The 26,622-nt window shown below is 31.7% G+C and overlaps 1 protein-coding gene across 4 annotated transcripts in view; it reads left to right on the forward strand.

The window, feature by feature from the left end:
• Positions 1-26,622, forward strand: part of LOC114329654 (zinc finger and BTB domain-containing protein 8A-like) — a 184,604-nt gene that overhangs the window by 108,072 nt on the left and 49,910 nt on the right. For 2 of the 4 annotated variants that reach the window (XM_028278834.2, XM_028278832.2), the window contains exons 5-6: positions 1,232-1,388; positions 4,057-4,143. In XM_028278834.2, coding sequence (XP_028134635.1) covers positions 1,232-1,388; positions 4,057-4,143 — 244 coding nt within the window. The remainder of the gene's footprint in view (positions 1-1,231; positions 1,389-4,056; positions 4,144-26,622) is intronic. The other 2 variants (XM_028278836.2, XM_028278835.2) reach the window with 1 other exon arrangement.

A 26,622-nucleotide genomic window follows, 5' to 3' on the forward strand; every position in this document is an offset into this window, starting at 1 on the left:
TTCTCGAGAATATTCTCTTCCTACATCACTATGGGAACGAAATAATACGTTCCATGGTACTGCGCAGGACAGTGATCGTTACATGGACGGTTTCTTGTCGGGTTGGAACAAACCTTTTATTAAATCTCGTTGTACAGCTGAGCGGTTTTTAAAAACAATGTAGCTTTCATGATCTCTGTATGTATGATTGTTGAGCACATCTTTAACAGTGGGTTTCATATCCAGTGAAGTATACAGGATGGTAAATGAATTACAATCGGTGACGATGTGTTTCACAGTCAGGTAAACATTGCAATGGAGGCAAGTTGCATGAGTTTCTGAGGACATCAAGAAACTATGAGTAAGTTTTACATCTTGAGCAGAGAGGTTTTGGTAAATGTCATAAATGTTTTGAACCAATGGGAGGTCTGTGAAACTTGTATTGATTGAATGGATTTATGAAAGGGAATCCGAACAAATAGCAATATGTCTGTTTTGATGAGAGATGCATTTAAATGGCAGCAGAATACTATATAGTTCACCTGTGTAAATGCTACATGTTGAAGGTAACCGAGAAGATCTTACAAGTTCATGTTTAGTCGTGACAGCACAGCCAACACCAGTGGTAGTTTTAGAAGCATCGGTAAACAGAATTAAATCATTATTTTTTTCTGGTATAATTTCTAAAAATGCTTTCTTTATAAGACTGTTGGGAGATTTAAGTTTGTTAAGGATCAGGAGGGAGATGTGTAGGCGAGGATAAAATTCATCGCATTTCCACTGTATCATACTGAATGTTATTACATAATTTGAAGAAGGAATAAGAGAAAGAAAAGAAAAACTATTGAGAAGAAATGGAGGAGTTACTTGTGTTTCCATCGTCACTTATCAGTTGTTTAGTGAGTTGTAGGGTTATTTTATTTAAAAGGCGTGTTATGTGATTTTCTAAAGATCTTTATTTGCTTTTGGTATAGATTAGGGTGAGGTCTTTCATTAATGTTAGTGTGGTTTTTAATTTCAAATATTTCATTCAAAAGACACTTTTTGTTCATCCTAAGGGACTTTCAGCCCTCGGTAGTCATGTACTCTTTCATTCTGTGAAATAATCAAATTTTTCAACAATATTTATTAGTTTTCTAAGGATTCGAAAAAAATGAATGCATTTAAATAGCATTGGACCAAAATTTTGGGCCTACCCCCTTAAAAATACCAATTTTGGATTTTTTTATAATTGCTTTTTTGATTTTTGTAGACCATTGATCGCGTAGATATTCTGACTCCAGAAGTTATGGTAAAATCTGAAGAAAACAGTTTTTTAACATCTGATTCTCATTCAGTGAGTCCATTTGGTGAACCATTTGGTGAACCTATCCAGAAAAAAAGAGGAAGGCCAAGGAAATATCCAATATGTAAGTAACTATTCTTCTGACTACACTGCATGATTTTTGCCATCCACTAACATTTAGCTTCACCTTTCATCCATTATTTGTCACACGCATTACAATAGTATGGTATAACTAGACCTAAACCCAGACATCCAAAGTGAAAGTTATTATCCAACATTAAATTGTTCTATATGGTCCACATATTGTTCAGTAAAAAGTTACACCATTTGGGGGCGGTGGGGAGGTGGGGGTGAAATCAGTAAATTAGTAGTTTTTACGTTTTTCGTCAATATTTCTAAAACTATGCGGTTTGGCGTGAACAATGTTCTATACAACTATGTTCTACATTAAATTTTAAACAAAAAAGGTCCTATGCATATTCCTTCTGAAACGAACGGTTCCAAAGTGAAGTATAATTGGCCAAAAAAAGGCCCAACCCCGTCTTCCAAAATAAAAGTTTGCCTCCAACACCAAATTGTTCGATATGGTCCACATATTGTTCAGTAAAAAGTTACACAGTAGGGTTTGGGGGTGGCGGGGAGAATTCGGTAAATTAGTAGTTTTTTACGTTTTTCGTCTATATTTCTATAACTAAGCGTTTTAGTGTGAACAATGTTCTAGACAAAAATGTTCTACATTAAATTTGAAACGAAAAAGGTTCTATGCATAATCCTTCTAAAACGAACGGTTCCAAAGTTACGAAGGGTGTACATGTAGACATTACAGGAGGGTGTACTTTTAAGGTTGACGTTCCTTCAAGGGCTTATCAGTAACATACCACCGGCCACTTAAATAGCATATTATATACTTAGAAAACACAATATCGTTAAAAAAATTAGTTTCCTGAGTAATGATATTATAATTTGCACAAAAAATATAAAAAATATGGAAAACTTACATTTTACACCATCCGTAACGGTACACGACAATTAGACCGAAATCATTAGACCGAAAGCAGTAGACCGAACTCATTAGACCGAAAAGCACTTTACCGAAATCTCACTAGACCGAACAGCATTAGACCGAAATGGTAAATAAATTTAAAAAGTTTGCAGTAAATTATGCTAACATTTTGTATATCTGTCTTTTTGTTTATTGTATTTTTTTGTATTATTTTATATATAGACTGTGTAAATTGTTACTCTGTGCAGTCTGATATGAAATAATTTTCATCCGTTAAACAAATTAGTGAAGGTAAAAATAAATTAAGGGTAGAGTGACGTTAACACCATTTTAACTGTTTATAATAACCATCCAAATAACATTTAGTTGTAATTACATTAGTCTTATCTCTTTTACTGCGACAAGTAAAAAGAACTGCTTTTCGGTCTTCTGCTGTTCGGTCTAGTGAGGTTTCGGTAAAGTGCTTTTTGGTCTAATGAGTTCGGTCTACTGCTTTCGGTCTAATGATTTCGGTCTCTTTACAGTAAACCATCCGTAACTCCGGAACCGCCGATTTTAGAATAATTATGCATAGGACCTTTTTTATTCAAAATTCAATGTAGAACATTTTTGTGTAGAACATTATTCACGTTAAACGTTCACGCTCAAGTTTTAGAAATATTGACGAAAATCGTAAAAAAAAGAATGTGTGTGTACTTTGTACGCACGTAAGAAGTTATACTTCTATTATAATATAATCTAACTTCATATTATGATTTCAACGAAATCAATATACCTATCTACTTTAAACAGTTTTTTGTATTTCATTCAAATATTAAACTAATTTTAGAAAGAACAAAAAGAATACCAAAAATAAAAAAAAGGATATGACTTTGTCAGGATTTGAACAGGGGACCTCTCGACCCTAGGCGAATGCTCTACCGATCAGCTACCACCGCTTTTGTATTCAGTCGATCATTTCTTGGACATAATTATACAATCACGGTGACAGATACATTAATTGAAAATAAACATTTTCAATAATTCTTATAAGGAGGAAGACATATACACAGACATAAAAATTATAATAAATATATTTTCACGCACACCTTACTTGCGCTACATAACTTAAAAGATGTAGCGACTAATACCATACTGTCGGTGTGCGCATGCGTCAGGGAATGTAAAAATTCACCCTCGTGTCTTAAGAAGTATAAGACTAAATTCACCCTCGTGTCTTCAAAAACTACTAATTTACCCACTTCGCATAATGGTGTAACATTTTACAGAACAGTATGTGGACCATATAAAACAATTTGGTGTTGGAGGAAAACTTTTATTTTGGATGACGGGGTTAGGCCATTTTTTGGCCAATTATACTATACTACCTCCGTAACTTTGGAACCGTTCGTTTTAGAAGGATTATGCATAGGACCTTTTTTGTTTAAAATTTAATGTAGAACATTTTTGTATAGAACATTGCTTTATATCTAAATCGCATAGTTTTAGAAATATTGACGAAAAACGTAAAAAACTACTAATTTACTGATTTCTCCCCCACCTCCACCCCAAACCTGACGCTCAAAATCGTGTAACTTTTTACTGAACAATATGTGGACCATATAGAACAATTTGGTATTGGAGCATAACTTTCAGTATGGGTGTCTGGGTTATGCCTTTTTTGGATCAATTGTATCATACTAAACATACCTCCACCAACTTAACCTTCCACTCAGCACATTTTACACATATTAACAAAAGAACATCATCCTGTCTTAAGGTAGTTTACTAGAAAAATAAATTTCTTTAGCGACTCCGAGGGAATACGTAATAAATCCAGTTAAAAACGCACTAAATCCAGTTAAAAAGCGAGGAAGGCCAAGGAAACATGAAGCACGTAAGATACTTTAAAACTTTACACAAAAAATTATGCAATTTAAAAAATGAATCCATAATCCATTTTGTATTAATCAGGCTAAGTATACATAATTCCAAATTTTGTTTAACCTTTAAGTGGGCGCATTAGGTCAATAGTATGACCCCAGATAGGTACCCTAGAAAACGAAGCATTTGAAAATGGAAAAATTACTAGTCTTTATTTTTCAACGGGAATATATGGGAGAAGTCAATAGAAAAGGCGTACCTTCTCGAGTTTCGAAATTTTTACTGCGCCATAGTTTTTTAATTAACATTTTAGCAAAAAAGCGACTTTTTTCATTCATTTGAATATTGTAAAAAAAAAACAATGCATTGTAGATGACAACGACTTTCTTGACTTTTTTAAAATGATATTTTCTAAATTAAAAATGTTTATAAACAAAAAAGTCATTGCAAATTAAACCCGAAAGTATATATATTTTTTTTCAATTGAAATGAGTGTCATAATGGTTCAAGTATAATGTTTACCCAGATATGAAAATTCCAAACGGGCGACGTGCTTAGGAAAATATTCCAACAACGCATCTCAGTTTACCCATCTGAATCGTTATCATAATTCTCGTGTTAAATATTGGCAATAATATATCATGAATATTGGCAATATCATTTTAAAGTCTTCTATTTTGAAACGTATAATATATGTTTATAATAATATAATATATATAACAACGCATCTCAGTTTACCCGTCTGAATCGTTATCATTGTGTACTCTAATACAGAGTATGGTGTAAAACAAAATGAAAATAAACGGTTTCGTTTTGATTCAAATCGACCCTCTTGCCATTCCCTGACACGTGTTTCTAGGTTTAGTTTCTGACACTAGTTTCTCAGTTTCTTGCAAATCCTCTTTGATAACGAGTAAACCTAGAAACGCTTTCGTGTCAGGGGATAGCAAGATACTCGATTTGAATCAAAACGAAACCGTTTATTTTCGTTTTGTTTTACACCGTACTCTGTATCAGAGTACACAATGATAACGATTCATACGGGTAAACTGAGATGCGTTGTCCAGGTGCGTTGTTATATATATTATATTATAATATAAACATATATTATACGTTTCAAAGTAGAAGACTTTAAAATGATATTGCCAATATTTATGATATATTATTGCCAATATTTAACACGATAATTTTACTGTCACCGTTGCATTTGGTTGTCTTTTTAAAGATAGATCACATGCTATGATTTTTTTTGTGGCGGCTATTCTTGAGTTGGGGTTGATTTCATGTAATCGAATGAACTATCTTTCAGTAAAGTCGTCCCAGGAATGCAACTTAAATATTGGCAATATCATTTTAAAGTCTTCTACTTTAAAAAATGTATAATATAAGTCTGAATTGCCGATATAAATGAGTCAGATTAAATAAATTATTAGAATAATTTTTTACTAAGCAACAACATTTTTGTTTAATTTAGTAATATTTTGTATTTCGACAACGACATCCGATTTGGGCGTCTAAACGCTAATAAAATTAGCTTTTTAATTTAATTGTGGCCTATTTCCCAATCAAAATAGTAAATTATAAAAATGTCACAAGGAAATAGCTTCAGAACAACATTATATTAATAGTCTGGGCTGATTATCGGAGAATAGGCCATTTTTGGGAAAAGTTATTTACCAGCAATTTTATTGCTGGAATCGAAGCTTATGATTATATATATTAATAATATAGGTATGCAAAGTTCGCAGATAGTGTGCTACTTTTGTTATTAACAAAATGGCGCCCCCAAATCGTGTTTTTTTCAATTTTTGCTCCATAGCTCCGAACATTTTAACTTTACACCAAAAGCACCATAATAAAAATTCACCGAAATTAAATTCTGCATAAATACATGTTTTTCCCGATCTGCTTTGACAAAAATTTTCCTCGGAAAATGCGGGTTTTCCCAACAAAATCTTTAAATTTCAAATAAAGTTTTAGATAAGACATCTACCAATGATTAAATAACTCGGCGACATAAAAGTTTTCTTGGTTTAGATTATAGTTTCAGAAGCCGGTGAAAACTAAACAAATATTTGAGCAACAATTCAATTGTTAATTAATAATTTACGGTCGCAATAATAACCAAAATAATTATGATACACTGATCAAACTTTGAAATCTTATAAATATAAGATGCCTATTTAATATTTTGTCGACAAAATATAAATTTTTAATTTTTTTGAATAATCTTTAAATGTTAAAAAAATAGTTATAAAAATAGTTTTTATTATATTCTAATTTTAAAAAATAGGTAAAACGCGTATTTCAAAGATCTTGAAAATGAATGCTTTAAAACTTTTTTGCAACCATTTGCAAAAAAGTTATGAAACAGCAAAGTAAATATACGATTATTACGTTGTTTATATATTTTTTTAATTCTTTTAAAGCGTAAAAGTGAGTTTAAAGTACAAGCTAATCACTTACAAAAAAATATGGATTATAAGTTTAATGGTTATATTTTAATTAAAGATTATAAACATTTTTGTTTTGTAATTTACACGAGCGAAAGTAGACTAATACAGTACCGTAGCTAATAACATTTTCACTCGAATCGACGACCGCCCGCGACATACAGTAGTTAATAAATAAAATTAAGCTTCGGCTCTGTATCAAGCCTATTTTCGAGCTAAAAATTACAAAAAATACATTTTTAATCTTTGATTAATATATAACCATTGAACTAATGTTTGATATTTTTTGAGAGTAATTAGTTTGTACCATAAACGCACTTTTAAACTTTGAAACAATTAAAACAAATTATAAAAAACGGAGTAATCGTATGTTTACTTTCGTCGCCTCAAAGCGACAGTAGGATATGTACATATCCTACTGTTGCACTAGTGCACCGTATATGCGTATATACCATACACATCGCATCGGTCCCATATGACTAACTGGTTGATCGGTGCACTAGTGCAACAGTAGTATATGTACATATCCTACTGTTACTTTGAGGCGACGCTTTGCTGTTTCATAACTTTTTTGCAAATGGTTGGAAAAAAATTTTAAAGCATTCGTTTTCAAGACCTTTGAAATAGGTACGCATTTTAAGTATTTTTTAAAATTATAATATAATAAACAATTTCTGAGAAATGTTAATTTGTTTATAACTATTTTTGTTAAACATTTAAAGATTATGCAAAAAAATGAAAAATTTATGTTTTGTCGACAAAATATTAAATAGGCATCACATCTTTATAATCTTTCTAAGTTTGATCAATGTCTCATGATTATTTTAGTTGTTATTGCGACTGTAAATTGTTAGTTAACAATTGAATTGTTGCTAACATATTTGTTTAATTTTCACCGGCTTCTGCAGTTATAATCTATGCCAAGAAATCTTTTATTTCATTAAGTTATTTAATTATTGATAAATAATTACTTGCCCAAAAAATTTATTTGAAAATTCGAGATTTTGTTGGGAATACCCACATTTTCCAAGGAGAATTTTCGTCGGAGCAAATCGGGAAAAACATGCCTCTATGTAGAATTAAATTGGGGTGAATTTTTATTTGAGTGTTTTTGGTGTAAAGTTAAAATCTTCGGAGTTATAGACCAATAATTGAAAAAAAAAACACGATTTGGGGGCGCCATTTTGTTAATAAAAAAAGTACCACTCTATCTGCTGACCTTGCATAGCTATATTATTAATATATAGGATCATAATATTCGATTCCAACAATAAAATTGCTGGTAAATAACCTTTCTTTGTACTTTACTAATTAGACCAGCGTATTATAACTATTTTTTTTTAATTTAAAGATTATGCAAAATAAAACGAAAAATTTATATTTTGTCGATAAAATATTAAATAAGCATCTCATCTTTATAATCTTTATAAGTTTGATCAATGTATCATGATTATTTTGGTTATTATTGCGATCGTAAATTGTTAATTAACAATTGAATTGTTGTTAAAATATTCGTTTAATTTTCACCGGCTTCTGGAATTACAATCTATACCAAGAAAGCTTTGATGCCACTAAGTTATTTAATTATTGATTAATAATTACTTCCCTAAAACTTTATTTGAAAATTAGAGATTTTGTTGGGAAAACCCGCATTTCTGAGAAAAATTTTCGTCGGAGCAAATCGGGAAAAACATATCTCTATGCAGAATTTAATTGTGAATTTTTATTTGAGTGTTTTTGTTGTTAAGTTAAAATCTTCGGAGTTATAGAGCACAAATTGAAAAAAACACGATTTTCGGGCGCCATTTTGTTTATAAAAAAAGTAGCACACTATCTGCGGACTTTGCATACCTATATTATTAATATATAGGATCTTATAATTCGATTCCAGCAATAAAATTGCTGGTAAATAACTTTTCCATGAATTTTGCTAATTAGCCCAGAGTATAAGAAAGCTTAAGTAGTTTGTTTTTTGAATGTGATGATAATTATGCAATATTATACTTGTAGGGCCGGTTGTTCGAACGCTAATCAAAAATGATCATTATCAAATATTTAATTACTTTCACAACTGTCAATGTCAACTTTGATTGGGTTGCTGAAAACAATTTTATTGATTACAATTATGAAATTAATTAATCAATTATGTTAATAATTGTTATGTTAATTGATTAACTAATCTCATAATTATAATAAATTATGTTTTCAGCAACCCAACCAAAGTTGACATTGACAGTTGTGACAGTAATTAAATATTTGATAGTGATCAGTGTTGATTAGCGTTCGAACAACCGGCCCGTAAAGTATCTCAACACCCCTATTTATTGTAGGCTTAATCCTATTTATTATAGGAATAATTAAATTTTAAATTATAAACTGAGCCCTAATTTATAAACTGCCCAAATTTCAGGTCTTAGTTGTTATAAAGGATTGCACTGTGATTACAAAAGCAAAAAAATCTCTGGTTCTATAAGTTGTACAAACTTTTTTTATAAAAAGATGTGTTGTTTCGTAACATTGTTTCATTTTGTTTTTTTTTTTTGTAAAGGTTAAAACGGTGCAGATAATTAAATTGTTTATAAGGCGAAAAATGCTACTTCATTCTGCACGAATTATTTAATAGTAAACAATTAAACATGAATCTCTTTTTTTTAATAACATGAAACTTTGGCACCTTACGAAAATGAAATCAAAAAAGCCCTTCTAAATATTGACAAAGCACCTGCACAGCCGCTTGAAAATTATCTTTTTTTTTTGTCTCAAATAAGATAAACAAATAAAATTGTTTAAAAACTACTTTTTTCTACGAGCGTGCAAAAATGTCTACTTTCGCGCACGCATTTTAGTTTAGAAAGTTTTACTTTTCCGCATGCGTGTTACTTTTCCGCACGCGTGTTAATTTTCCGCACGCGGTTTTTTACTTTTCCGCACGCGTGTTAATTTAGATATGTTAATATGGCCTTAAAGTAATTATAATACATGCAATAAACTAATATTTAGATATTATTTACTAATTTATTTCAAATATATCTTATTGTATTCCTGTTTTAATGAAATTAACGCGACAATTCGATGAAATAAAATTATTTTGACATAATATTCGAAAGTCAAATCGGTAGATAGTCGTTTTGAATCATCGTCATGGAAACCAAGATCGTCGTCATGCTAACTAATTATATTGAAAGTTTGGTTTTGACAACCTTGTCAAAGAATTAATTTGTGTATGTATTTTCATATTAATTAAATTAATTGATTAAGATTTGGTAATTTTTTAAAGACTTAGAAAAAATATTGTTCCTAACTCTTGCAGAAAGTCTCTTTTCCGCACTCGACTGCTTGCCGAACTCCCGCTTCGCGTCGTTCGGCAAACTGCAGTCGCGTGCGGAAAAGAATGACTTTCTGCACTTGTTAGGAAAATAACTATACCGATCGGGCCCAATTTTGCACATACAGTAAAAATATAAAAAGTCACATTGTGAAATGTTTTTTTATTTATTTAAATTTCAGGCGCATCAACCTATGTGGTTATTAGCGCCGCTCGGTATTACTTATTGGTATCGGTATTACTGTGAAATGTGTTTTAAATATTTTTATTGTTTACTTTAATAATGATAAACAAATGAAAAATAAATGCTTATTTTCGGGTTTAATTTGCGATAATTTTTTTGTTTATAAACATTTTTTAATTTAGAAAATCTTATTTTAAAGAACTAGTATTTTTCATACACGTATCTGTTGAACGTTTTCTTCTACAATGCGTAGTTTTTTCACAATATTGAAATGAATGAAAAACGTCGCTTTTTTCCTTAAATGTGACGCCATAAAAATTGCGATAAACACGAGACGGTACGCCTTTTCTATTGACTTCCCCTAGATATTCTAGTTAAAAAATAGCGATCAGTAATTTTTTTTGTTTTTCACGTGCTTTTTCGACTTCGTTTCCTGGGGTAATATTATATATAATATTATGCAGGTTGTTTCATTGGGAAAGTTACATACGTTAACTGTAGAAAGAGGACACTTAGGCGGTCTCAAAAATATCATATTGAATGGGTCTTACTTCATTAATAACAAAGATACTGGGTGTTTTATCTATTTTGTCATTTTCTTATTTGGTTCATAACTTTTTAACCACACCGTATATTTATTTTATATTTGACACGCAAATACTATTTAAGGTGTACAATGAATTAATTTATTTATAATTGTAAAAAATCCAGGCCCGGATTAAAAATATTGGAAAAATATTCCGACCCAAAAACCCTGTTCATTAAATTTTTTTAAAATGGATTTTGCATTTGAAAGGTGGATGAAAACTAAATTTAGTGGTATACTTTGAATATTTGGCAAAATGATTTTGCAAGTAAAATTTTTAATTTGAATTCTGAAATTATGTGAATTACGAGAGCTCTAAGTAGAAAAAAAAATTAAATGCAACTTATAGCTTGTTAACCACACTGTATATTTATTTTATATTTAATATGCGAAGATTTTTTAAGGTGTCCAATCAATAAATTTATTTACAAATAGAAAAATTTTGCGACCAAAAAAACACTGTACATTAAATTTTTTTAAAATGGATTTTGCATTTGAAATAGGATGAAAAACTAAATTTACTGGTATGCTTTGAGTTTTCGGCAAATTGATTTTTCTGGTAAAATTTTGAATTTTAATTCTGTGTTCTAAGTAGAAAAAAATTAAAATGCGACTTAATTTTACACCATAACCAGTGAAGTGTATTTAGATTTTTTAGAAAATATTTTACCAGTACTTCTAGATTATGAAAATATCAATACAGGTGGAATATACTTTCAACATGATGGTGCTTCACCACACTACTGACGCATAGTTAGAGATTTTTTATCCGACAATTTTCACAATATATGGATTGGTAGAGGTGGTCCTCATGCCTTGCCTTCACGATGATGTGATTTTAATTCTATCGATTATTATGTGTGGGAATATCTAAAATCCAAAGTTTATAACGAGGAAATAAACAGTAGGGACGAACTTCTTGAACGGATTCGAGACGTCTTCCAAGAAATGAAGAATAACCCTGACGAGATTAGGAAGTCAGTCAGACAAGTAACAAAAAGAGCAAGATTGTACATTGAACAAGGTGGTGGCCATTTTGAACAATTACTATATTTTGATTTTATTTTTCAGCAAAATTTTTCCGTTCTTTTTTTAATTTGTAAGGTAGTTCGTTGATAAAAGTTATGTATTTTTTGTGGACTCTATTATTTATTCATTAATAATTAAAGGTGAATATTTATTGTCGATTCGCTAAACTCAGACACAACTGCCTAGTGATTTTGATAAGTAATTTTGCCAATTTGGTAAAATTGGCAAAAAAATAATTACTAAATAGTTAATAATTACTAAATAGTTAGTAATTTTTCCAATTTTGGAAAAATTGGCCAAAAACAAAAAATTTACCTACTAAAATCACTAACCAGTTGTGTCTGAGTTAGCGAACGAACTATATGAATTATTTTTAGCCATAATAAAACACACTAAAATGTTAATATTTTACCAATTTAGGTTAAATAATAATATTAATTAAAATTAAGTCACATTTTTATTTTTTTTTACCTTGAGCTTCCAATTCACAAAATTTTAGAATTCAAATTCAAAATTTTACCAGAAATATCATTTTGCCAAAAACTCGAAGCATAGCACTGAATTTACTTTTTTACCGTTTTTCAAATGCAAAATCCATTTTAAAAAAATTTAATGTACAGGGTGTTTTTTTTTGGATCGTAACATTTTTCCAATATTTTATAATCCGACCCTGGATTTGTTATAATTGTAAATAAATTAATTGATTGGACACCTTCAAAATGTTCGCGTGTTAAATATAAAATAAATATACAGTGTTGTTAACAAATTATAAGTTGCATTTCAATTTTTTTTACGTAGAGCTCTCAATTCACATAATTTCAGAATTCAAATTCAAAATTTTACTAGAAAAATCTAAAAAGAAAAATTTTGCCGAAAATTCAAAGTATACCACTAAATTTAGTTTTTCATCCTCTTTTCAAATGCAAAATCCATTTTAAAAAATATTAATGTACAGTACAGTGTTTTTTTTGAGTCGAAATATTTTTCCAATATTTTTTAATCCGCACCTGAATTTTTTACATTTGTAAATAAATTAATTAATTGTACACCTTAAATAATATTTGCGTCCCAAATATAAAATAAATATACGGTGTGGTTAAAAAGTTATGAAGCAAATAAGAAAATGGCAAAATAAATAAAACACCCAGTATCTTTGTTATTAATGAAGTAAGACCCATTAAGTATGGTATTTTGGAGACCGCCCAAGGGCCAATTTCTTATATCGAGTTCAACTCCAGTTTAACCTGAACTTTTAGTGAACGTCAGTTTAAAGGCAAAATTGTCTTTATCAATTCACGTTCAACCGATGGCAGTTTAAACTACGTTCAACTTGAACGCTAGAATTCGGCCGTTCAAAGATTTTCAGAACCCAGTTCAGATGATTTCATGGATTATGCATGCTTTACGCGTATAAACACGAAACGCTGTCATAATATAAATATAACCTATTTTATTATATTAAGCCTAACGATAAACTATATTATTTTTGTTTTTATTACATTTATTTATAATTAATTAAATGATTATTTGACTATAAATAGATACTTAAATTTAACTTTATTCAAAAACAGCATAAAAAGGTCGTACAAAATGGCGATAGTTTTTTACTTTTGCCATCTATTGGCATTTCTCGAAAGCTGTAGAACGTGCACTGACATGAACGTGCAATGAGAAATGCATTCCAAAAAAAAAACCGAAGTTCACCAGTGAACAGGTGAATTACCGCAGGTATAAGAAATCGACCCTTAGTGAACGTCAGTTTAAAGTCAAAATTGTCTTTCTCAATTCACGTTCAACCGATGGCACTTTAAACTACGTTCAACTTGAACGCTGGAATTCGGCGCTTCAAAGATTTCAGAACCTAGTTCAGATGATTTCATGGATTACGCATGCGTTGTATTAACACGAAATGTTGTCATAATATAAATAAACAGCTCGTCAAAAGTTAGGGATATAGAAAATTATGCTGATTTTCATAGTTGATTTTTTCGCGAACAGACGGATTCCGCTATTTCTTTTATTTTAGCCTTTTCTTTAGTATTTACACAGTTGTGCAAAGGTTTACTCAAACTTAATTTTTGTACTTATACCGGGTGGAAGAAAAAAATATGTTTTTCTTGTGTTAAGTTTGAGACACCCTGTAGGGAGAACGAGGTACAAATGTGAGTATACATCAGAATAATATTGTAGTCTTATGTTTTGTGAACATGCTGTTGTTTGAATGTCCCTGATATCTTTAGAAACAAAAAAAATAGACGGTTTTGTAATTTAACATTTGTTTTAACCGAATCAAAAGTTTGAGACACCTTGTAGGGAGAAAAAGGCACAAAGGTGAGTATACCCCGATATTATGTTGTAGTCTCATATTTTTTGAATATTTTATTTTTTTAATTTCTCTGATATCTTTAATAACAAAGAAACTAGACGGTATTACTCTTTAATATGTTTTCTATGTTTAAAACACATATTAAAAAGTAATATCGTCTTTGTTATTAAAGATATCAGAGAAATTAAAAAAATAAAATATTCACAAAATATGAGACTACAACAAAATATCGAGGTATTGTGGACCTTTATGCCTTTTTCTCCCTACAAGGTGTCTCAAACTTTCGTTTCGGTTAAAACACATGTTAAATTACAAAACCGTCTATTTTTTATTTCTAAGGATATCAGGGACATTCAAAAAACAAAATGTTCACAAAACATAAGACTACAATTCGATTTCGATATATACTCCCATTTGTACCTCGTCCTCCCTACAGGGCCTCTCAAACTTAACATAAGAAAAACATTTCTTTTCTTCCACCCGGTATAAGTACAAAAAAATTTCTCGAAAGCTGTAGAACGTGCACTAACAATGAGAAATGCATTCCAAACATAACCGAAGTTCACCGGTGAACCTCAGTCAACTGAACCATAGATTAACGCAGGTATGAGAAATTGACCCTAAGTCTCCTCTTTCTACAGTTAACGTATGTTACTTTCCCAGTGAAACACCCCGTATACTTTTTTGTTTTCAACATAAGTTAATATTCTGTCATCCTCAAAAAGTGTATCTTTCACACGTCTACACTTAGATTTTTCTTTTAAATAGTTCCATTAGCAGCAAAGCTTCGTTTGCAATTATTTGATGAAAAGGTATTAAATTGACCCCATGCGTCAACTTACCGGTAGCGTTTTATTTTATCAACACCTAACATAAATCATTTTATAAATTGTGTATTTTAGAAATATGTGCATAGATTTAAAATATTTTATAATAATGACTATGTTTTAGATTTCTCTTATTTTTAATTTTTTATACAAATCATTTCACTATTCACTTTTACTCCAGGTAAATAAGACAAAAATATACCGTGTTCGGGACACTTGACCAGCCAGGTTGCAAATGGGTTTTTTGGGTGCTATATACCTAATATATCATAAATACAAAAATGCCCGTCACAGTTTGGACGAGAATTTTCGTTATTAACAAATAAGGGCCAAAAATGGCAGTTTTTGCATTTAAATCGCTACAGGTAGTAATATGGTAATTAAATATCTTATTTAGAGTATTCTTCTTTTAGCAGATGAGAAAAGGTTTAACAGCAGTTTTTGGATTTTGATCCGATCATTTGTTGCTTCAGAAATTGTAAAATAAGGCTAAAATTTCTAAAATAAAAAATTTGATATAACTTTTGCGAAAATGAACTTTGATGTTGCATAAAAAGTTGAGTCAAACAATCCATATAATGCACAAAAAATTTCAAGACTATTCGTCAATTAGTTTAAATTTTATTCAATTGTTTTTCTCAAAGAGCATTTTTTTGCAATGCTATTGTTCAGAAAATAATAATGATATAGCAATTCTGTGGAAATCACATGAAAGAAGAATACTTATATTTTCAACGTATTTAACAAAATCAATAAAAAGTCATTTTTATTATTCCGAAAACATTTTACTAAAGTAGAGTCATTTTTGGCTTATAAACAATTTGAATACCTTTGTTAATATTGACTGTAGACTAAATCTACTTTGGGATTTGAAAAGCTGATATTTTTACACGAATTTAAAAAAAAAACTTTTTGCCTATGTTAATTACGGTCAAAGTTAACCACTTTTTTTATTTACTTCACAGCTACTTTGTTTATACCAATTAAGCAACCTAACTAGCGCCATTTTGAAGTTCAAGGTATATAGTTTATGTTTAAAAGTTTGAGTTAACTTTGATCTTCAACAGAGTGGTTAACAAAGCTTTAAAAATAACGTCTTAACGAAATCAACTCGTGGTCGGTGGAGGGGAATTATTAAAATCCGTGCATTCACAAAATGAAATAGATTCTTCAAACATATACTGCGATTAATATCTCCGGAGCTTGTTGATGGATTTTGATCATAATTTTTTAAATTTGTATGTACTCGTAGTCTTGTAGAGTACGTTATGTACACATATCCCCACCTAACATTACAAAATGTTAGGGGGGACCCCCCTTATCACTCAGGGATATGAAAAATAGATTACGACCAATTCTAAGACCTACCAAATATACATAATTTCATAAAAATCGTCCAAGCGCTCTCAGAGGAGTATGGCAACTAACACTGTGACAGGAGAATTTTATAGATGTAAATATATAGATGGCTATTAAAAAATAGGGGTTGGTGATAAAAGGGTGAAACTTAAGGGTTGTATGTATTTTTTAATGCTATCTCATTTGAAAATAAGGTGGATAATATTGTCCAAAAAAATAAAAAAAAATGTTAGGGCGACAACCCCTTATAACTTATGACTATGAAAAATAGATTACAACCGGTTCTCAGTCCTACAGGATACACGTGTAAAATTTCATAAAAATCAGCCAAGCCGTTTCGGAGGAGTATGGTAACTAACACTGTTACAGGAGAATTTTATGTATGTAGGTACATAGAAGTAACTGTGAATTAAATAATAAAAGTGGCAAACTTTGACCGTAATTAACATAGACGAAAAGTTTTTTTTTTTGAAAATTCGTGTAAAAATATCAGCTTTTTAAATCCCAAAGTAGATGTCAATATTAACAAAGCTATTCAAATTGTTCAAAATGACTCTACTTTAGTAAAATGTTTTTGGAATGATACAAATGACTTTTTAATGATTTTCTTAAATACGTTGAAAATATAAGTATTCTTCTTTCATGTGATTTCTGAACAATAACATTGCAAAAAAACTCTTTGGGATAAACAAATTGAATAAAATCTAAACTAATTGACGAATCGTCTTGAAATTTTTTGTGCAGTATATGGACTATTTGACTCAACTTTTTATGCAACATCAAAGTCTTAAGTTAATTTTCGCAAAAGTTATAGCAAATTTTGTATTTTCGAAATTTTAGTCTTATTTTGCAATTTCCGAAGCAACAAAATAATGATCGCACCAAAATCCAAAAACTACCATTTTAAACCTTTGCTCATCTACTAAAAGAAGTATACTCTAAATAAGATACTTAGTTACCTTACTTTTACCTGTAACGATTTAAACGAAAACACTGCCATTTTGACCCCTTTTTTATAACTAAAATTCTCGTCCGATCTGTGACGGGCATTTTTGTATTTATAATGTATTAGGTATATAGTACCCAAAAAACCATTTGCAACGTAGTTGGTCAAGTGTCTCGACAAAAACCTTATTCCTCTGGACTATTTATTTGTTTTATTAGAAACTTCCTGAGTTTACTCATTATTATTTCTAAAAGTACAGTCCCTGGCCAAATTAATATGACCGCATATAAATTTAAAAAAAAAATCAACTATCACTCTTTTTTTTGCTTAAAAATTTTAAAGGACACGGTAAACTTGATGACGACCAACGTTCGAATACGGACACGGCACCTAAAGAAGAACAAGTCTACTCGTCTTCGAATAATAAGATACTGAGAAGGATAATGGACGCAATATGTGAGAATGGTGTTTGGAAAAGGCGATATAATTTCGAATTGTACGAGAATAAAGAAGTAGTCAATGGTAAAGATGTAATATCTTTTATAAAAATAAGTAGGCTTAGAAGGGCTGAACATCTTCTCTACTTATGTCAAGAGCAAATGAAAATTAACCACCCAGACAAAGCCATTAGTGGTCATCATCATCATCATCAGTGTCGTTACAGCTCTTTATGAGCCAAAGCCTTCTTCAGAACAATCCTCCATTCGCCCCTGTCTCTGGCAACTCTTCTCCATGCACTATTTCATTCAAACAACTTATTATGCACTATTTCATTCGCATATTAGCTATGCAACTGTTCTTTGGGGTGATTCATCTGACTCCTTGGTGATTTTCCGTCTGCAAAAAAGAGCAATACGAATTATATCTGGCGTGAGCTATTTGGAGCATTGTCGCCCCTTGTTTTTTTAAACTTAGTATATTACCTTTACCGTGCCTATATATTTTTAGTGTTGTTGTTGAAATACACAGGATATCTGTATCTCTTGTGAAACAACATGATATTCATAATTACAACACCAGACAGGCAGATAATATCAGAATTAATCGTTACCGTCTAACTAAGTCCAAAAGAAATTCTTTAGATTACAAGCTTTACAACGTGTTGCCAGGTTATATAAAAAATTTAAGTCTAAATGCTTTTAAAAAAACCGTGAAAAGAATACTGAATAAGAACTGTTTTTATTCAGTGGAGGAATACCTTGAATATTTCAAGTTTCATTGAAGTTCATGGAAAGTACTCATCTAATATCTTTTATTACTGATCTGTGATACGGTACTTACATAATTTTTATACTATTTAAAAGTGAAATTTTTGTGATATACTTATGTGTGAAATTATTATTTGTATATTTTAGGTATTTTTTGTGTATTTTAGGTATATTCTAATTTTATGTATAGATAGGTTTTTATATATATATCAATCGGTTTTAAAACGTCTTGCGACGTTGTCCGATGCCTAATTTCCATGACACTCTATCATCCCATTGGCCCTCTCTAAGATCTCTTGCGCTCATCGCCTTCGTTACTCCCTCTCCAAGATTTCTTGGGTCTTCCTCTCTTTCTGCGGTTTGGTGGTACCCATTGCATAATTATTTTAGGGAGTCTTGAGTTATCCATCCTCTGGACGTGTCCGTACCATATCAGCTGTTTTCTTTCTATGTCTGTTGTTAGAGAGCCGTCAACCCCCATTCGCTGTCTTATCTCATCATTACGTATTCTCTCTCTGCGTGACACTCCTACTGATCTTCTAAAAGCGTCCATTTCTACTGCCTCCAGTTTTCTTCTGTTGTTTTCGGTTATCCGCCAAGTTTCTGCTCCGTACAATAGACTGCTTTTAATAAGAGATTCGTAGATATTGTGTTTTCTTCTTTTTCCTATTTCATGATTCCACAGTACGCTGTTTAGACAACCTATTGTTTTTCTGGATTGTGTTATTCTTCTCTTTATTTCTTCATCATCTTTCCCCGTTGTGTCAAAAACGATTCCTAGATATGTGTAATGGTCGCAGGGCATGATGATTTCATTATTTTCTAATGTGATGTTCGATAGTTCGGTACCTATTGGCAGGTATTTTGTTTTTTCTGTATTAATTTCTAGTCCCCACTTTCTATATTCTTCTTGTAATTTCCTTGCCATGTACTCTAATCTTGTCTTTGAAGTCTGACTTGCTACAAACCTTGTAATTTTGTAATGTAGTCAAATAAATTCATTCATTCATTCATTCATCAGTGGCGGCTAGTCCTAAGGGGCCACCGAGCCATGGCACTGGCTCTGAAAAACATACTTATCGGAAAATATATTGATCAATAAAAATACATATTTTTACTATGCTTTTTGGTTTTTTTAATATCAATGCATTATCTACATACATTATTTATCATTATGTAATTTAATCTCCACGAAAAAACATGTAATTCATGTGAGTTAACTCTGCCCGAGCACCATTCTGTATGGCTCGAGATTTTACTTCAACAGTATAGGAAAAGGGAGACGCGGTCAGCGTACAACCAACGCCGGTGCTTATGAGATTCCGAGCCAGACAAACTTTGGCTCGAGTGTGTTTTAGAATGTGATTTTGCGAGTGTATTAGAATGGTTTTCGCTTATCTAGGTATAACCATAGAACAACGACCAAATGTGGTCGTTGTTCTGGTCGTTGTTCTCTGGTATAACTTTTCAGGGATGATTTGAAATTTCAGTTAAACTTTGAAGTTTTCGATTACGAAATCGAAGTGTTTGCTCTGTTTAAATTTTACTGCTTAGCGAAGAAAAATGAACAAAATTAGCTGTTTGTTAGTGAAAACTGACTCGCTGGACGAGAAAATTCAAATTAAGGAACTTGGTAGACCACTTCCAGATTTAAATACATATATCAATTACGCAGAAAGCTTCAACATCTAGCTCTTTAAATTTTTAAGGCCGTTTAAGGAAGTTCAATAGAAATATATAGATATTCAAAAAATAGCTTAATTTGTGAATGTGATCAAAAAATGCATTTTTCTGTTTCGTGTGTGCTTTGTTTGGGACCGTTTCTACATGGGCAAGACATGGTGTCATTGATTTAGTGCATATTTACGAAAAAATAAAAACTCATGAAAATAGCAAGGAACAGTTTAAAAAGCATTTAGCAGTTAGCATTTAAAAATACTAAAGTAGTATGTTACCTATTTTTAATAGTTTGTTAGTCTTGTTCTTGTTGTTGGTTTGTTATGACATAATATCGTTATTCTTTGCCTTATTTTCATAACTCTTTATCCATGCGATCATCTCATCTAATCATACATAAATTTTAATTTTAAAGATAGTGCGCCAAAAAGCGAAAAATCCTTTTTCATCCAGTACCCGGTAAATTTACTTAATAAGTTGTGTAAATGGTAAATTTACCTACGGTAAATTTATATATTTGTGCACGGCCTGTTTTAGTAGTCACGAGCCGCCACTGTCATTCATGCTCTAATTAAACCCATTAGTGGTACCAGTAGGAAATAGTAGTAGAGGTAGACCAAGATTGAGATGGAGGGACGGTGAGGACGAGGACGCGAAGATGGTGATGGACAGAAACGGCTGACGAAATAGACTGGGGAGGGTGGATCATGTAGGGCTGTAGCACCACGATGATGATGATGTCCAGAAATAGTTTTTTTGGTTGAGTTGTCTCCCCGTCGACGATGTATACACATTGAAAGAGGACAATTGAAATTGTGCATAATGACAATCAATGAAGAGTTAATTGGGTTGTTGCTAATAACTCCCATCGAAACTCAACAGATACAGCATCAAAATTTTTTGGAAGATTTATTAACATTTTATTTAAACATACCTAATATATTTCTACGTAGGAACTCAGTTTGAGAGTTCATATCAACTAAAAAACACAAAGAAGTTATTGTCTATCATTTAATCGAGGAAATTGATGTGATAGCAGGAAAAGAAGAAGAGCTACTGTTGATTGGCACACGACTGTATCCTAAGCTGATATTAGAGTGAATATGGGTACCAACATACGTTTTAGTATGTCCCGAGGAAACACAAGGCCGTCCTTTGCATCCAGGAAGATGAAAAATCTAGAAATTACTAAATATTACCCGTACCAAAATAGTACAACAAAATTTCTTGATAAAATTTCATTTGTGTATTTTTGCCACGCACCGTTTTCATCGACTTGTGACACACAGTGTATTATCTTGGTCAAACAACATTTTTTTCATTAACGAATGAAAAACCTTTTTGCGATTTCGGTCTTCAAACGCTTCGATAAACCAATGTGTTTGTAGATGTTGATTGTTTCTCCAAGTTTCCAATAGCCAATGAAAAAAATCGTTGCGGATCCCAAAATACAGAAGCAATGACCTTTCCGCCGCGACGGTTTGTTGCGTCTTTGGTGGCTTTGAATGGCTTTCTTCGAGTGCGCTCCACTCAGATGACAGCCAATTTGATTCCGGAGTGAAGTGATGGATCCATTCGATGGATCCAGTCGAGACTCATAAATTCGTTGTTGTTTTTGTTCTGATGTAAGAAATCAGCTTTCTCTTACCTAAATGTTTGTGTATAATAGTGAAAACGCCACCCTTCAATAACTTTAGAGTGCCAGATATCTTACTACTTCACTTTACGGTTTTCCATAATAATTTTTTCAGCATTTTTTTTTCGATGTTTTCGGAAATAACTGCCTTATTTGGCCTTCCAGAGCGCTCCATAAGACTTTTTGAACCATTGCTCTGTTTGGACAATACTTTTTAAAAAGTGATAAATCAACACACGAAATTGGTTTAATCCATTGTTTATAAAAATCTTAAAAGTAGCGTCATTTCAAGCTCTTCTTCTTCTTTTTCTTCTTCTTCTTCTTCAGATGCAAATCAACTAATGGATGTTAGCGATCACATTTTCCATTAACTCTTTGTTTCTTGCAATGTGTATCAGAGATTGTATGTCGTTAATCCCTGTCCATTGCCTTATGTTTCGGAGTCAGGACATTTTCTTGCGTCCTATTCCTCTTCAAGCTCTATTAGGTCTGGATCCCGCGTATGAAAAAAAAGTTGACTAAAAGCAAGATGAAAATTTGGTACCTAATAGCTTAAGGGTGTCTAGTCGGACAAACTTTGATATATGGGAACACTGGAACAGGGGAAGTTTTAATTGTGGAACAGTTTAAAAATTTGGAACGGTCAGACCACGAAAACGTCACATGTATTTTGTCCGAAAGAACATCCAATTGATTTGTTACCCTTTCATTAAACTCTCATGCAAAAATCAGGCTGCTATTTATCAAGAACTGAGCATTATAATGAGTGGAACACGTAGAACGTGTCAAATGATAGGAATTATGACAGATGATAAATAGCAGTCTGATTTTTGCATGGGAGTTTAATGAAAGGGTAACAAATCAATCGGAAGTTCTGTCGGACAAAATACATGTGACGTTTTCGTGGTCTGACCGTTCCAAATTTTTAGCCTGTTCCACAATTAAAACTTCCATGTTTCAGTGTTCCCATATATCAAAGTTTGTCCGACTAGACACCCTTAAGCTATTAACAAATTTTCAGCTTGCTATTAATCAACTTTTTTTTCATACGCGGTATCCAGACCTATATAGCTCGTTAAATAATAATCCGATTGACATGAAATGTTGACAGTACCGAAATGTCGCCATTTACCGAAATTAGAGTCGCCATCTCATGGGTAGATCCGGCACTATGGATTAGAAAAGCTGACAGTGCAGATGTAGTGGCTGATGACAATATTCTTGCACCTTATGAATGTGGTCACTGCAAAGTCCTACATTATTTATAATGAAAAAACGCGCGAAATAATCTTCAGAATAAACTAACTGCATTTAATAAAGGAGCTTCACTAAAGAAATCCCAAGAGATATCAGGAGCAGAATCCAGACCAAACTTGGTAAAGAGTGTTCGTGTAACCGGAAAACTGCAAAAATGAAGCGATGTGATGTGTGTTCCAAATCGGAAATGTGTTATTAGTGCAATCAAGTTTGTGCAGCGATCACAAATAAAATATGCAAATATTGTTTAAATATACAAGTGTAAGAAAATTCAATAGATATTAATATGTACTGTTATGCTCTACCTTTTCTATTTAATTAGATTAATTAGTAAATTCTTAATTTGATTGATTATCCAATTATTTTATTTATTGCCCATGTAAAGACGTAAATTCCAATTAAATTTTCCAATCAATTTTATTATCAGGGCTAATTTTGTATTTGATACAATACCTGTAATCTGTGGCTTCTAGTATTTCTAGTTGCTTACTTCTTCCAGGGTAGAAACAGGGAAATTGACAACACTCAAATTCATATAAATGTAATCTATTGTTTTTATTAAATGCCGTGTACATTTGATTCAAAAATATTAAAATTTAACTTTGTTGCAACAATCTCTAACTTAATAAATTAAAACTCTAACTCTGATATGTCCTTGTTTTGACAAAATTATTTATTTAATTAATTTCTTATTTACTCATACTAAATTGAATGAATTTTACTTTTCTTCTTTTGAATTGATTTCTCAAATTTGAAATGACTAACTGTGTTACAAAAATATTTTTCAATAAACAAGTAAACAAATATGGTCTTGATATAAATAACTTTTCTCCATTCAGACAAATGATTTGACTAACCTTTTATTCTTCACTCCCTCGTTTTCTGGATTGCGCTGTCCTTGATTCTCTCAACACGTACTCTCTGGTTGTTGCGAAAAAAATCCCCCTCGTCAAAACTGCTTCCAAGAAAAATACACAGGACTTGCTCGAATATCTAGTGCACAAACGGATAATAATCAGCTACTCGTTCTAGACAAAACAAAGAAATCTCCCCCGGACCAGGAAATTAGCTTTTCAACCGGTCGACGATTTGGTTTCAACTTGATTCTGCTCGCAAAGGCTGATCACACCAACTCTACACTGATTCTACACTTTTAAAAAACTCGGCTGCCTTCTCTCCATGTTCATTACACACTGACTTTATTTTTCTCTCAAATCCATACTCTCACATCCATTATCCCTTCTCCCGATATTTTTCGTTCAAGAAACAAACACCCTCTCTCAAACCATTTATTTCTTAAGAAACCTTCCAATTTGTCAAATTTCAAGGAAAATCATAATTAGTTATTTTCTACTTTCTACTTTTTACAACTAAAATAATACAGTTTGTATACCACATTAAAATACCTTCCCGGAAGGATCTTAAAAACGTTATTGTCCCGTCAACGCTCTCTCCACTTTCTAATCACCGAAATGTTTTGTTAATGCCCCGTCCATTTCATCGAATAATTATCACTAATCGTTTTAATTTTTCCGAAACACTTGTTTAAAAACAAACTTAAATTCTAAACAAATTTGGCCATATACAGGGTGATGAAAAACTATCATTTCATGGTCGTTGATATAAATTTAATTTTTTTTTTAATTTCCTTAAAAAAACAATTCCACAACAGTACATAATAAATTTGTTCGTTTTTTTTGCTTGTTAATTTTTTTTACAAATTGGGGACATACAGACTCCATGCACTTGCTTAAATAGGTATTTAGGCGCGTCTTAAGGCTTTTTAGTAATGGTACAGACACCCGATGTGCAATATAGTTATTAAGAAAAAATTAAAACATGTTACAAAGTAATAGTTTTATTTAACTACAATCTGGATGCAGTATGAGAAGATGATCAAACAAGAGTTGGTGGGAGGAGCTTGGGAGGTTAGGTGTCTATGAAATGAGGAGCATCATATCTATGAAATGAATTGATATTGTTATGACCCAAGACAAAAATATTTTAAGAAAAGTTGACATAATTCAGAAGACTGAAGTATTTAAGTTTAGGGAATCTCTATGAAAATACACCTTATTTTTAACTGACAATCAGAAAATAGGGAAACTTCAATAAACTACAGGCAGCGTTTTACATAAGGAACAATATAACTTTGGTACGCCACATATAACTAGAACAGTTCTGTGCAGTTCAAAATAATACAACCCTAAGAGCTACTATAATAACAAAATGTTAAAACTTTTATCGTATAAGCAGCTATAAACCGTATAGTATATTTATATAGTTGGAGTAAGATAATAATATATTATGTTAATTGGTTAATTGCTATTTTACCAGAGTTTTTAAAATGTTTAGCTAGTTTGGTATCTTTTTCTGGAACTTTATTCCAATAATAAAACACTGAAAACGTTTGTTTTCTATACTTCCACAGAATTTATTATAACTAAGTGACTACAGCTGTTTCGGCAGAGTGCCTTTCTCAAGTGATATAGTTTACAATGTGTTTGCCTTTTTAAGTCCTTAACTGAAGAGGTTGAGGAGTGGGGAGCTGTTTGTCTCGAGTTGGTCATTCAGAATTATATCTGTATTTTTCAGTTTATTAATTTCCATAGATTCTAAAAAAGATAGCTTAAGGCCTTTATTTTGAATATGCAGAATTTGAAACTCTTCATTGAAAGAATGATTATGATCTAGAAGGTGAAGTGCGTATGTAGAAGTGTCTGTTTTTCTATTGTTGAATGCCCTTTTGTGTTCTGCTATCCGTTTGTCAAAAGTTCTGCCAGTTTGACCGATGTACGTTTTCGGACAGTCACCACACGTTAGTTTGTACACACCACTCTGTAGTTGCTTTCTCTTTCGGCTTTTATTGTTCTTAATATATTTGCTTAAGTTGTTGTTAGTTCTGAAAGCTGGTGTTATTCCTTTCTTTTTTATGTATCTGGCTATTTTTGTTGTTATCTTGCCAGTATATGTGAGAGAGCAGAAGGTACTGGGTTCTTTCTGTGGTGGTGGATACACTAATTTCAGGGCTTTCTTATGGAGTTTTTGGTTTAAAATTTTGTTAACTGTTTGTTCGTTATAGCCGTTGTTTACTGCTATTTGTTTAATGATGTTTAGTTCTATCTCGAAGTTATTTTTGTCATGGGAATTTCTGTCAGTCTATGTATCATGCTATGGTAGGCTGCTAATTTGTGTTGTGTAGGATGGCCTACCATAGCATGATACATAGACTGACAGAAATTCCCATGACAAAAAATAACTTCGAGATAAAACTAAACATCATTAAACAAATAGCAGTAAACAACGGCTATAACGAACAAACAGTTAACAAAATTTTAAACCAAAAACTCCATAAGAAAGCCCTGAAATTAGTGTATCCACCACCACAGAAAGAACCCAGTACCTTCTGCTCTCTCACATATACTGGCAAGATAACAACAAAAATAGCCAGATACATAAAAAAGAAAGGAATAACACCAGCTTTCAGAACTAACAACAACTTGAGCAAATATATTAAGAACAATAAAAGCCGAAAGAGAAAGCAACTACAGAGTGGTGTGTACAAACTAACGTGTGGTGACTGTCCGAAAACGTACATCGGTCAAACTGGCAGAACTTTTGACAAACGGATAGCAGAACACAAAAGGGCATTCAACAATAGAAAAACAGACACTTCTAC

The sequence above is a fragment of the Diabrotica virgifera genome, chromosome 7, assembly GCF_917563875.1.
Source record: "Diabrotica virgifera virgifera chromosome 7, PGI_DIABVI_V3a".
Lineage (NCBI taxonomy): Eukaryota > Metazoa > Arthropoda > Insecta > Coleoptera > Chrysomelidae > Diabrotica > Diabrotica virgifera.